Consider the following 14973-nt stretch of genomic DNA (forward strand, 5'->3'; position numbering starts at 1 on the left):
CTGTGTTCCATTTGAATTTTGTTTTAATAGTTTACGATGTAAAAAAAGTGTTATACAATCTATAAAGTATGCGTGAACAACAATGAAAACCAATTTTTCTATACTTACCCATGCATCAAAATTTGTGGACTGTGATTTGCACATTGATTTAGTTTATTAAACTTAATTTTATAAACAATGCAATCTAAATATTGTTTGATACATGGATTTTTTTTTGCATGGTCACACTTTCTATTTTTTACCTTTTCCAAATAGCAATTTTTGCCCAAAGTATTAGATAATCTTGATTTTGAATTAGGAATGCACCAAACCTTGAAACTCCTAATTTCGACATTGAGAGACCCACTAGAAAAAGCTTGCAGACCAACCTTACCTACAAAAGGTAAGATGAAAAAGGTATTTCAAGTAAGAAGATGAATAAACCAAATAGGTTTCCCTTAGCCATCTAAGACTAGAACACACATGTTAAAAGATGTGTGGCATTTGTGTTGTGATTCTTTTGAGTCTCTACTTGAGACTTTTATGTTTTGACACAAGTTTGTGAATGCTTCATGGTGGTGACAATTTATTGATACTTGCTTTAAATTTGGTTTTTGAATAAATATTGTTTTGTCAAATTTTAAAATTTTTTAAGTGAAGCTATTGATTAAAAGCTTAATGGTAGAGATAAGTGTATGTATTTGATTCATAACCAATAATATGTTTCTTATTGTATGTTTTTAAGTGAATTTCTATGCTTCCCTTCATTTTGATAATTTTAAACTTTTGTCCTTAAAGAACCTAATTTCTTTAAATAGAAAAACATGTTGAATGATTATTACTTAATTAAGGATTACCATTAGGAAATTGATAATTAGCTAAGTTTTCTTTTTTTTTTTACTCTACATTAAATTAGCCATATATATGAGTTTTGAGCCTTTTATGATAATTTTTATCCTAATCTAATTTATAATACTCATTTTCTCATTATTGTGTGTGATTATCACCTTAAAATGTATGCTCCAAAATTTGATTTGTGGCAGCCTAAATAATATTCTTTTTCATTACATGTTTTTATGTGATTGAGGTATAGTAATATTTTTGACATCTCAATCTTTATCTTTATATTTGTAAAATTTTTCTTATACTTTATGTAAACGTTCAAAATTTTCATAAATATATTTTTATATTATTTTTTAAATATTTAATATATTAAAATTAAATTAATTTTTTTAAATTAATATTTTAAATAATTTTATTATACATAATTATTTAAAAATATTTTTTCATAGTTATTAAATTATAAATATATATTTTTATTTTAAAATTAAATTCATGTAAATTTTGTTCTCTTTATTACTCAATATTAAAATATATAAAAAATGTTTATATTTCTCATTTATTTTATTATTTTCCACCTTCCTCCACGGTGTAGTTTGCCTCGTCCACGTGGGATGAAGATTTTGACCAGGGGCTTGCTAGCTAGGCTACTAACTCCATGTTGGTCTTTCCCCGGTGGTTCCGATCCGAAGCAGAAACGCAATGGGAAGGTCGACGTTTGATGCGGTCGTCTCCGTGTTCGTTACGGTGCACCCGCACGAGACCTCTGTTCTGCTCCATTCCTTCTTCTGCTTCTTCTTTGTGAGTAGTTTCTCTGCTCAATGCAACCACTGTGACGTTGGCCGAGAATGTTCCTTCTCCCGTAAATACGTTTTTCTTTTGTTGTTTCGGTATTTGTTGCAGATTTTGAGTGCGTATTTCGTAGTTCTTCCTTTGCGGGACGAAGGTGCCATCTCTTTGGGGTTATCAAATCTTCCTGGTCTATTTGTAGGGTCTCTGGTGCTCACCCTCGTTGCTGCGCCCTTTTCGTCTCTCATATTCTCTCTCCCTAACGTCACCAAAGGCAAGGTAATATTGCGTATCTCAGAACTCTATTCTGTGGCCTATAGTAGGGTTGATTTCAATTTTGATCATTCATTTAATTCAACTATTTTTATTTATCTGAAACTAATGTCTAAATGACTTTAGACTTACAAATGGCCGCACAATCATGCATAGTAAACAATGTTTTTCCATCTAATCAAGTCAAGGTTATATGTATTTAATATTGACGATAGCAATCAAGGTTATTTGCCACCACATCACTACGTAGCCATGACTGCAGCAATGTAGTTTCTGCATTTACCTCTCATACCACATTTTATAGAAAATATGTGAATAATGTAAATAGGCTAATTGAACCTTGTAAATTATGTCAATTGGGATATTTTTTATTCTTTTAATTATCACATTAACTCTATATGATAAAGCATGTGTAATTCTAACACACAAATTTCTCATTACGTCTCTTCTTTTCCTGGTTAAATGATATCTAGAGCCTAAGTAAAGAGAGGCAATCCTATTATGTGTCATCCTGGTGCACCCAGTTCTCACCATGAAAATCATTTTGTAGAATACCATGATTTCTTTGGTTTCCAGTGTTCTACTGCCGTGTTGTCCTTCTAGCAGCCTGCTAACCACCAATTTTCATTGAGTTTTCCATGTAGTTAGTCTAGTGACGACCATTCCATCTGAGGCACCTCTTTCAAATCAGCTCATCCCAAGTATTTTCATGTCAAACTGATCTCCTATGCACCCTCATGGCTAGATCACATTGTTTTCACCATGTCCCACATGTCCAATAATGTGTGAAATGCTCCAGTTTCCTTTCCATTTGTTGTGTCTCTTCCATGCAGATCTGCCTTTCACCTTCTATAGTTGGTCTTTGTTTGGATATGGTCCCTCACACAACACTCATTAGAGTGGTATTTTTATCATATTTGGTACCATAATTGCCTCTTAAAATCACATGAACATGAAATAATAAATATGCCTGAAATATTTATGCGACTACATGCAATTTCAAAAACCAACACTTTGTGGATGTAATTAGGGGAACTAGTTTTTGATTTATTATTGTAATTTCTTGTTTTATTTAATAAGAGAAAATCATATTCATTATGGTAACTTGCAATATGCATTCATATTTAATTATTTAGTCATTTTTGTAATGAAAAGTTAAGTTGAAAACGATATATAGTGGTGGTTAGTTTATGTTTCCTTGGATGTCATGCTGTAATGGTGTTTGTTGAAATTCCAGGCTTTGGTTTTGATACACAGGTTCTTTAGTGTATCCCTCATACTGTTCTTTATTCTATGGCACTCCTCATCAGCTGGATATCCAACATCCAATATGACAGTGAGACAATAGTATTACTGGAAGTTGTTTGTTGCAGTCTAGATTTCTTAAGTTCAGAAGTATTTGTAGTTGATTGTGTTAAATTTGTTTTTCACTTCCTAGGGCTCCATGATGTTGTCCTATCCCTCCAAGGAAGAAGGGAAAATTGGTGACCAAGGCAGTCTTACATCTTCATTTGGTTGGAATAACCATGGATGGTTCTATATTTCTGTTCGAATAGGATTGTTTCTTTGGGTATGTTTATAATAATTTTATTTTCCATTTTTATTTAGTAATGTGTAATTTGATTTCAGTCAGCTGTTAACTTGTTTCAGAAGACTTTTTTTTAACACTGGTTTATGCTTTTTATAAAGGTTGCTTTGCTTAATCTAATTACAATTTCTTCAACATGGGCAAGGGTAATTGATGTGATGGACAGTGAGGTTTGTTTGTAGCTATATAATTTTTTGTTTTCATCTGGATTATATGGGGCTCAGTTAACCTGCTCTGAGTTCAGTCAGGTTCAAGACTATTTGGTTTTATTGGTGCTGGTGCCACTCTTGGACAATTTTTTGGGTCACTATTTGCCATTGGAATGGCTTTTGTTGGGCCATGTAAGTTTGCATTTGCCCTAACTGTGTTTTCTTATATAGTTTGGTTTTGCCTTAAAGTAAAATCATGTCTATTGCAGTCTTGCTTTTGTTTGCTGCTTTGTTGATGGAATTTGCAGCACAGACATCAAGAGGGATAACTCGTGGTACATCTCATGTTGAAGAACCGATGTCTCGCATTAGGTCATTATACATATTCTTTTTTTTTTCATATTATATGAATGAAAACTGGAATAATGTTTCAGATGGTACACACCTCATTTTAATTTTTGAGGAATGTATTAACCTTTAGGCTTTGTTTGAGAGTTAAATTTTGGGGGCAAAGGGAGCGAAGAGGAAGGCTTATTTATTTATAAACCCTTCAAAATCCTCCTAAGCCTATGCTTTTAAATTCCTCCAATTTGGAGATTTTTTATTAATACTCCTTCCTCCTCCCTCCTCTCCTCCCTTATTCTTCAAAGCCTTTCCTTTCGTTTCCCTTCAAACTCCTAAGCAAAGCCTTAAGAAATATACGACATCTAGAAGAGTAGAACTACAAATTTGTTATGGACCAGTGCTTACAGGGTCTTGATTGTCATGCATTTGAATGATATGCTTTGTTTGGATAAGCAAACTTGGCAAGTGCCCCAATCATTTTAATGTGTATACCGTTGCCACAAGGATTGTCACTAAGTATCAACAATTGACATAGAATAGAGCAAAGAACACTTCATTGAACATATTTTTATGGTTTTATGTTGATATTCCAAAGTAAAAGAATTTTAGCAAAGCAATTTAGAAATAGAGAATGAGAACAATTCAGAAATATGAAGATTTTGGAAAAATATGCAGAGCAATATTGAAGTAAGATACAAAATGCTAAAACACAAAGTTAAAGATGCAAATTCAAAGTTAAAATCACAAAGATAAAAGTGGTTAGGATTCAGACATTAGCTGGATTTGTGCTCATGTATATAAGTAGATTTCTAACTCAGTTTCAAGATCTAATTCTCTAGTGTAATAAACCTAATATTTTGGTATCATACCTAATTATTGGTTAGAAAAATCCTATGTCTCAGCAAAATTTAACTGATAAAAGCATGATGAACATGGCTTAAAAGAATCTTGTTAATTTTCCCCAATTCCTATTATAGGCAATTAGAAAGAATAAAGGAAGTTCACTCCAGATCTGAACATTTAAACCAACGTGTCCATTGCGCAAAATCATTTTAAATTCATGCAATTGAATGACCAATTCAATTGAAGCCTTAAGCACAGAAGTAAAACTATGCAATTATCAAGAATACATGAATTAGATTTAGAAAAATAGATTACATCAGTTTGAGTTCAAATTATATCTTGTCTTAACCTAAAACAATTTAGCAACTCATTTACAGAAATGAAAGTGGAAATGGTAGAAATGAGAATGTTACGGTGGATGAGTGAACATACAAGAAAGGACATGATACAAAATGATAGTATATGAGAGAATATTTGAGTAATACCTACATTGGAAAAGATGACTAAAAATCATTTAAGGTGGTCCGGTCATTTGCACAAAAAACCTTTGGAGGCGCTAGTAAAGAGAGTGGATCAGACGATTTTTAGTTTGGTAAAGGGGGGTCGAGGGAGACCCAAAAGAACCTTAGATGAAGTTACTTTAAAAGAGACTTTTTAATTAACCAGATTTCTAAAAATTTGGTTTTGGACTAAGCTCAATGACATATTGTGATACATGTAGCTGACCTCACCTAGTGAGATAAGGCTTGGTAGTTTTTGTTGTTGTATATTTACAAAAATCAGAACAAAATTGACATGGGAGAAATAGAAAATTGCCGTAGAAATTTGGATAGACAATGAAAGTCTTCCAAATATCTAGGAATTAGAAATAGAATTGAGAGAAAAATAAAGGAGAATCCTAAATCAGAAAATTGAAAAGTAGGAAAATGAATGAGATATGAATAAATGAGCTTTATGACATATATTTATAGATTTTTGGGTCATATTAGGTGTTGAGATGTTGGAATTGGTGTTGGAACACGCATAAACCGTTATTCAGCATTTTTGTAGTTGATGCCAATGTTATCAATGACGGATGGCGGGAAGCAAAAATACTGCCATAAAATTATGGCGGATGCCATGGCGGATTATGGCGGTCATAATAAAATATTATATATATATATATATATATATATATATATATATATATTGCAAAATGTGATATAAAACTAGAAAACTAACTACATATAAAAGAAGGAAGGTTTTGGGGAAAAAGGAATAAAATGGTTGTAAAACAGTGAAAAAAAACTGAAGTTATAACAAAAAAGTACAGAATTAAAAATAAATATGGAGAAGGAAACTTGGCAGTGAAAACAGAAAAATAGAATCAAGAAAACAAAATAATAAGGAAAAACGAAAAAAATGGGGGAGTAAAACGGAATGGTAGAGGGAAAAACAGAATTGAAAAAAAAAATAGAGTAGGAAAGGGAAAAACTAAGAAAGAGGGACAGAGCCCAGAGAAGCAAAATGGAAAATGGATGTTGAAAAACAGGGCCTTCCACTCAGTTGCCGGAAAACAGCCAGAAAGGATATCTTCTTTGGCGAAAATGATGAAGGAGATGAAGGAGAAGTTAACTTTAAAGAAGAAGGAAGAAAAACAGGGCAGAGAGAACCCTAAAAATTTTACCCTTTAAAAATTTACCGCTTGAGAAGAGAAGGAAAAAAATTTTAAGTGGAAAAAGTCCATTTTGCCCTTAAGAAAACCCTAAACAACACTATAGCAAGGGCAAGACTGGACTTTCACTCTCTCTATCTCCATTACACTTCAAAAGTGCAAACCCACACCAAGACACTATCTACAAACAGGGCTTAACCTCTGCAAATAAAGAAATACTTCACCACAGCAAGCATCATGTGGCCGACCTCCACTCCACCGCGGCACAATAGTGATGAAGAAAAGAAATGAAAAAAATATGTGACTTAGGGTTTGCGCTCACAGATATTCTCTTTGGATCGGGTCAAGTCTGTGGCCCAACTCAATTTTTCCTGCAAAAATGCCATTTTTCTACATTTTCTGCCATGGCCCCCTGTTACTGCCATGCATGTAACGGCTGGCTGCCATGGAAAAATGCCGAAAGACGCTAATGCTGTAACGACGGGGTTAAAAACTGCCACCGAATTCCGCCATGGCTGCCATTTAACAACACTGGTTGATGCTGGAGTTAGAATGCTTAGAAGCATTAGTCTTTACTTGCTCGAGCTCTAGGCATTGGAATGCTCAAACACATGAAGCACTTTGGTTCTTTTCTGTTGAGTGAGCGTTGGAACACTCAGTTTCTTGCTTTAATTCTGTTAATCTTCATTTGAGCATTGGAATGCATAGCCAATGTTGTAATGCTCAGTTCCAAATTTCAGCTTTTTTGACTTTGTGCTTCTTGGCTTCCTTGTAATAGCAATTCTCTATTCTAATTTGTTTTCACTTTTCACTTAAAGTAACCAAGTTTTTGTTTTTTGAGTTCCAATCCTGAAAATTATAAAAAAACTCTTGAATTTAACTAAGAAAAACACGTTTAATTGAATTACTTCTTATTTCCAATCATCACTAGAAATGACCATGCAGGTGTTGCTGGTGTTAAACAACATTTGTTCCATCTCTTTTAGACTAAGGACTTAGAACCTCTTCCCTTAATTCTTTACAAAAAGTATGCAACATGTATATAAGGATAATCTATGTTCAATCACCTTTTTTAATAATTCCATAGTGTGACTCATAAGTTTTATCCCCATGTAGTTATGTAGTTATATAATTATGAATATTTCCCTTATTCTTGTGTACAGGGATCAAAGTATTCTTCCTCCACTCATTTGACATTTTAAGTTTCAAAATCTCATTAAATAGCTTACTGAGTGAAATGATACTTTGTTCTCCTATACATTTTTAAACTTTAATAAGAATACCATCATGATCAACAACTTAACTGTTATCCATCCTCTTAAGAGTTTTTTTTTTAATCTTTCTAACTTGAATTTTGGGATAGTACACCAAATTTTGATTCTTTACTTGGGTTTCTAAACCTTCTATATTATCAATTGATTTTTTCCCATATTGAAAAGTTTGTAACAATAGCTTTCTTGTTTCTCTTTGATATCTTGATCTATAACCAAAACTTTTCTTTTCTCATCTCTTATCAAAACCTTTACATTTATCCAATGTAGCTTTAGCAATTCTCCTAATCTTGTTATACATCTCATCTCAAGTGAGGTTAGCATTACCTTATTACACATACAATTGCTTATCACATTAGCTGCTTCCACTTGATTCCTGGATCCTTAGCTTGTTTAGTTTTTGGTTTGTGACTTGCAAAACAAACTGTAAGGAACTGGTTCAATTTTGTAAAGTAGAAGTAGAAATACTGAGTGTACTTTTATTGAATGTTCTCTGTCAAGAGAAATATCCCAATCTGTGAGAAAGAATCAAGAATACAAGAATATCCAGGACTTTGAGAGCCTGGTCTCTCCCCAACTGACCAAATATTAATCCACCGCTCCAAAATTCCCTTTTTCCACCTGACCCTATTTATTCCCTGTTCTTTACATTTTTCTCAGCTAATTGGGCCTCTTTTCTTCTATTGGGCCTTCTTACATAGACTTTACTAATTGGGGGTTTGGGCCTATTACTAACAATACTCCCCTCCCAAAGTTTCACCTTGTCCGCAAGGTGGAATTCTGGAAACTGTTCTTGTATAACTTCAAAGGACTCCCAAGTTGCTTCAAAGTCAGGCAGGTCCTGCCACTTGATGAGGACTTCAGCCCCTCCTAAAGACCTGTTGCGGATTGCTAGGACTTCGCTTGGTTCAACTTGCAACTCTAACTCCTCAGATAGCATTGGCGGCAGTGGTTGGGGTGTAGTAGTGGAGCCAATAACCTTCTTTAGTAAAGATATATGGAAAACTGGGTGTATTCTGCTGTGATCAGGTAATGCCAATTGATAAGCAACCTGTCCTATTTTCTTGACAATTTGGTAAGGGCCATAAAATCAGGGTCGTAACTTCTCATTCATCTTCTTTGCAAGAGATTTCAATCTATAAGGTTGTAACCTTAAGTAAACCCAATCGCCGACTTCCAAATGGACCTCTCTCCGGTGGCGGTCAGCAAATTTTTTCATCTGATCTTAGGCCTTCAACAGATTCATTTTTAAATCATGTAAAATGATATCTCTTTCACATGTTAACTGGTTCACTTCTTCTACCACGGAGGGAATTGTTGTTCCTTTTAAAAGAAGAGGTGGATCACACCCATATAGGGCCTTAAATGGTGTAAAAGCTTAATGGAGCTGTTATAATTGGTGTTGAACCAAAATTCAGCCCAACTTAATGACTTTGGCCATTGCTTTGGTCTGCTTGTAAATAAGTTTCGAGACACTTATTAACAATCTCTGTTTGTCCATCGGATTGGGGGTGGTAAGTAGAACTGAATTTAAGTTTGGTACCAGCCAATCGGAACAATTCAGTCTAGAAATTACTCAGGAAGATCTTATCCCGATCTGAGACAATGGTGACCGGAAATCCATGTAATCGGACTATTTCCTTAAGAAAAATTTCTGCAATATCATGTGCTGTAAAAGGATGGGCCAGTGGCTGGAAATGAGCATATTTGGTGAGTCTGTCAACCACCACCATAATACTGTCTTTATCCTGAGCTTTTGGAAGACCTTCCACAAAATCCATTGAAATGTCTGACCAAACCTGTGTGGGGATAGGTAAAGGTTGCAGGAGACCTGCAGGTGTTAAAGTTTGGTATTTGTTTTGTTGACAAACATCGCAAGATGCTACATACTGCTGAATGTCCTTCCGCATTCCTTCCCAAAATACAAAGGCTGCTATCCTTTTGTATGTTCTGAAGAAACCTAAGTGTCCCCCCATTGGTGAGTTGTGAAATTCAGACAATAGTACGGGGATTCGTGAAGATCCTTTGGGTAGAACAAGCTTTCCCTGATACATCAGTTTACCATTTTGTAAGGAAAATCCTGGGTGTGCATTTGGATCTTGGAGGAGGCCTTGGATAATTGTTGTCAGCTTAGGATCAGCTTGCACCTCTTCAGCCCAGTCTTCTAAATCCTGAAACGTAAGCTTAGAAATGGCAGCATAGGTCATTTTTCTAGACAGTGCATCTGCAGCCCCATTTTCACAGCCGGGTTTGTACTTAATCTCAAAGTCGAATCCAATCAGTTTAGAGGTCCAGCGAAGCTATTCCTCACCAAATAATCGCTGATCATTCAGAAATCGTAAACTTCTTTGGTCTGTATGAATGATGAAATGTCTTCCCATCAAATAGTGACGCCACTTTTGTACTGCTAAGACGATTGCCATTAATTATCTCATAAACTGACTTCAATTGGGCCCTGTTAGATAACGTTTGACTGAGAAAAGCTACTGGTCTGCCTTCTTGTAATAACACTGCTCCCAATCCTCTGCTAGAGGCATCTGTCTCCACAATAATAGTTTTTGTAAAATCTGGAATAGTGAGAACTGGTAATGTAGCCATTGCACCCTTTAAAACATCAAAAGCTTCTTGAGCCTCCTTACTCCACTGAAAACTGTCCTTCTTAAGGAGCTGTGTTAGAGGTCTGGCAATGCTCCCATAATTCTTAACAAACCTGCGATAATAGCCCGTAAGGCCCAAAAATCCTCGTAGTGCCTTCACATCTTTAGGGGTAGGCCATGTCATCATAACTTGTAGTTTTCTTTGGTCTGCTCCCACCCCTTGTTTGGAGATGATGTGACCCAAATATTCTATTTGCTTTTGGCCAAAAGTACATTTTTTTCTATTGGCAAATAATTGATGTTCCTTCAAAAGTTGCAGTACTAGCTGAAGATGTCTTGTATGTTCCTCCTCTCCTTTACTGTAGATTAAGATGTCATAAAAAAAAAACAAGGACAAACTTCTGCAAATAAGGGCGTAATACCTCATTCATTAAAGATTGAAAGGTTGATGGAGCATTAGTTAACCCAAAGGGCATTACTGTAAACTCATAATGCCCTTCATGTGTCCTGAAAGCAGTTGTAGGAATATCTTTTTCCCGCATCTGAATTTGGTGGTAACCTGATTTGAGGTCCAGTTTTGAAAAAATAGCTGCTCCCCCCAATTCATCCAACAATTCATCAATAATGGAAATCAGAAATTTGTCTGGAATTGTAATCTTGTTGAGGGCCCTATAATCCACGCAAAATCGCCACCTCCCATCTTTTTTTTTAACAAGAATGACTGGACTAGAATAAGGACTTACACTTGGCCTGATGATACCAGAGACTAACATATCACTCACAAGTTTCTCTATTTCTGTTTTCTGATAATGGGGGTACTTGTATGGCCGTAAATTGGGTATGTCCGATCCTTCTTTCAACCTAATGGCATGGTCTTGTCTCCTTGGGGGTGGTAGGCCTTCTGGTTCTCTGAATACTTCCTCAAAATCCTCCAAAATTTTATCAAGTTCCTGAGGAATAGTGCGCTTTGCATCATTTTCATTAGTTAATTCTTCACCTTCGATGAGTTTGCAGTCAAGGAAAAACCCTTGTGCCTCATGTTGCAGAGCCTTGACCAACTCCTTGAAAGACACAGCAGCTCTGGAAAGTCCTGGTTCACCTTTCAACTCCATTATTCCCCCTTTCACAGGCACCTTCAATGAGAGTTCCCTGAAGTTAGCTCTGATTTCTCCCAAACCAGCCAGCCATTCCATGCCTAGCACCACATCCACCCCTCCTAGGTCAAATATGAAGAAATCTTGTTGAATTCTTAGTCCTTGAATTTGAAGTGCTACCTGAGAACAAACCCCTTTACACTTAATTCTTCGACCATCCCCCACTTCCACAGTGTATGTTGCTGTCTCAGTAACGGGTAATTGTTTATCATGAACAAACGTGGATGATATGAAATTATGGGACGCTTCACAATCCACCAATACAGCCACCTTTGCACCTTCAATCTCACTCCACATTTTGATGGAATTTTTTTGAAGTTAGTCCAGTAATACTACACATTGACAGCTGTAATTCTTTAAGATCTGCTCCATCCTCTTCTTCAACCCCTCCTTCTTCCCCTTCACTTAAATCGTTGCTTAGGATTAGCACCTGGAGTTGCTTATTTTTGCAAATATGCCCAGGACCAAATTTCTCATCACACCGAAAACATAATCCCTTTCTAGTTTTCTCTTGAAACTCAACATCCCCCTCCCTCTATAAGAAATGGTTGGTTTATTGCTATTAGACTCAACAGAGCTAATTCTTGTGCTGTTCCCAAGATTGTGGTTCTTGGTTCCCGTTTCCCATGTCACCGTTCTTGATGAAGGATAGCTTTTGTGTGAACCACCTACCTTATTATTTCCGGGAACCCCTTGGCTCAACAACAAATTTTTCTCGTCAATTCTTTGGGCAAAATCCATCAATTCTGGTAGACTTGATATTCAGTGCAACTTCAACTTTGCCTTGACTATGTCTTTCAGTCCGTTCAAAAATATCCCTTTCAAATACTCAGCCTCGGTACCTTTAAGGGGTCTTGCATACAACTCAAATTGCTCATGATACTCTTCCACCGTTGTCTCTTGTTTGAGACTCAACAGCTTTTCATACGCATTTTGTGCCATTGAGGGTTGAAATCTCCCTATTAAAGCGGTGCGGAAATCTTCCCAAGTAGGGTTCTTGGAACAAAATTCCCACCATTGGAACCAAGTTAATGCCTTGCCCTCCATTGCTACCATTGTCGCTTGCAACTTTTCTTGCTCGGAGATACCCCTTAAGGTAAAGTATCTCTCTACTCGACTGACCCACCCGTAAGCGTCGTCTCCGGAAAATAAGGGAATCTCCAATTTCCTCCATCGATCTCCCCCGGACTGCCGTCTCTACCCACTGCAATTGCTTGAGTTCCCATTGCTCTCATGGTCGCTGTCCTCGGATTCCGCTGCTGACTTCGCGTCTTCCTGGTTCTTTCGATTGACAATGAACATCAAGTCGTCGAACCGTTTCTGGGTTTCCTGCCTGTCCTCCTCGAGCTTCGTAAGCAGGTTTTCAAACCCTCGCTCCATACTATCTAACCGGGCTTCCATTGACGTATACACCATGAATATTCTCCCAGGTTCAAGAGCTTTGATACCAGTTGTAAGGAACTGGTTCAATTTTGTAAAGTAGAAGTAGAAATACTGAATGTACTTTTATTGAATGTTCTCTGTCAAGAGAAATATCCCAATCTGAGAGAAAGAATCAAGAATACAAGAATATCCAGGACTTTGAGAGCTTGGTCTCTCCCCAATCGACCAAATATTAATCCATCGCTCCAAAATTCCCTTTTTCCCCCTGACCCTATTTATTCCCTTTTCTTTACATTTTTCTCAGCTAATTGGGCCTCTTTTCTGCTATTGGGCCTTCTTACATAGACTTTACTAATTGGGGGTTTGGGCCTATTACTAACACAAACATCAAGGACTAAGACTCTGTTGTGTTGTAAGGCTCTCTCTTAGAATGATCTTGCAAACTGTCACTCTAGAATTTACTTTTTCAAGCCTACAGACATACGATATTCTAACCAAAGGGCTGCCACAAGTTACTTATGAGAGTCTAAGTTCCAAGCTGGGGATGATTGACATTTAGCACCCAGCTTGAGGGAGAGTGTTGGAGATCAGATCATTCTGTTCAGATTTGGTCAATCAGATCAGAATTAATCAGGCTATAATTGAGGAAATTAATCTTCTTTTTTACTTCGCTGATTTTATTATCTTTATGATAGGATTGGCCAATTGTATAATACTTGAAAAATATAATCATCTAAATATGGGATTAGAGACAGATAGGATCTTTTAGGATTTTAATTATTTGTTTCCTGCTTTAGCCCACTGACTAATCTGTGGCCGTATGCGGGTAAAAAAAAATAAAATTCCTAATTACTATAGCATGAGGCAAGCAACCACATTTGTCTTTCAAGGATCACCAAAGCAATTTATCAAATTAAAGTTTAAGACGAGAGGGGGTTTAATAAAATGAATAGAACAAAATCTAAAATGAGGAATTTGTCAAATAATCAAACTCATTAACAACACTCAATCATTGAATCCAAAATTATGTGGTCACAGGAAAACTTCATGTATTTGATTAACATAAAATTAATTAAAATTCGAAAACCTCTAGAATTTAATTAAAACGTGTTAATTTTTCATACCACTTAATTAATCCTAATTTTCTAAAATTGACTCATACACTTCAACCGAATAATGATGAATCAAATACCTTTATTTCTTGAAATTAAATAGATTAGACAGAGTAGTAGAAAACGAATTGAAAACAAACGTTGCAAACCGATTCTCATGTGTATTGCATTTCCTTGATCCTTGAACTAGATAACAAAAACTACTTTTCTTTAAGTGGAAGAGCACAAAAATCTAAAGTTGAGGGAACAAGGGAGAAGACAGGAAAAAACTCTATTTGTCCTACCTTATTTTCTCCCTTCATAGGTTCCAAATTTAAAATAAAATTTAAAAAATGGAGAGCAATCCAATCACTAAAATCCTAACCTAATCCTAATAATATGTAATCCTAATACAAATCCAGAAAATCAGATTATGCAGAATCTGGGAATTGAAAAGATACCCTAATTTAGAGAAAGAGATATCTTAAATGATAATCACATAATTTCCCAGAATGAATGTGTAACTTGCACCTTGAGTTCGACCCCAGAATTCGTGCCTGTTTGACTGCGTGGTCTGAAGGTGAATTAAAGCCCTGGATGTTAGCTTTTAAATGCCACTGGAATGAGTCTAATCAGATATTTGTGGACCGAGATATGATCCAAACACTGTACACTGGTCATTGCCTCCTTTCACTTCCAGTTTAGGCCCAATTCTAGCTCTAGATGTTAAGATTCAGCCTCTGATTTCTCATGAAAATTGTAGGCCTTTCTCTTATCTTTCCTACAAAGCAAGAATTACATTAAAACGAGGTGTAGAGCTCAAGGTATAACCCTAATACTAACACTATCAGAATATGCGCTATGCTGAAATAATTGAATTGAGGCCTAATCAAGACTCAAATAGAAAAAGTGGTCCAAATCAATTCAATTATGCATAAAAGAAAGTTAATGTACAAAATAGGAGGGAAAATATATATATAAAAATTCATTTCATCAGTGTCCAGCCACTCGTTCTGT

At 35.8% G+C, this 14973-nt stretch overlaps 1 protein-coding gene across 4 annotated transcripts in view; it reads left to right on the top strand.

Moving 5' to 3' along the window:
- Positions 1–1476: 1476 nt before the first annotated feature.
- LOC113846386 overlaps positions 1477–14973 on the top strand; it is a 40306-nt gene continuing 26809 nt past the window's right edge. For 2 of the 4 annotated variants that reach the window (XM_027474573.1, XM_027474591.1), the window contains exons 1-7: positions 1477–1620; positions 1723–1887; positions 3119–3217; positions 3320–3451; positions 3571–3639; positions 3714–3810; positions 3888–3990. In XM_027474573.1, the coding sequence (XP_027330374.1) occupies positions 1522–1620; positions 1723–1887; positions 3119–3217; positions 3320–3451; positions 3571–3639; positions 3714–3810; positions 3888–3990 (764 nt within the window). In that variant the 5' untranslated portion in view covers positions 1477–1521. Of the gene's footprint in view, positions 1621–1722; positions 1888–3118; positions 3218–3319; positions 3452–3570; positions 3640–3713; positions 3811–3887; positions 3991–14973 lie in introns of those variants that run through there. The other 2 variants (XM_027474584.1, XM_027474599.1) reach the window with 2 other exon arrangements.

Source organism: Abrus precatorius, unplaced genomic scaffold (genome assembly GCF_003935025.1).
Source record: "Abrus precatorius isolate BTA unplaced genomic scaffold, Abrus_2018 Scaffold10, whole genome shotgun sequence".
Taxonomy (NCBI): Eukaryota; Viridiplantae; Streptophyta; class Magnoliopsida; order Fabales; family Fabaceae; genus Abrus; species Abrus precatorius.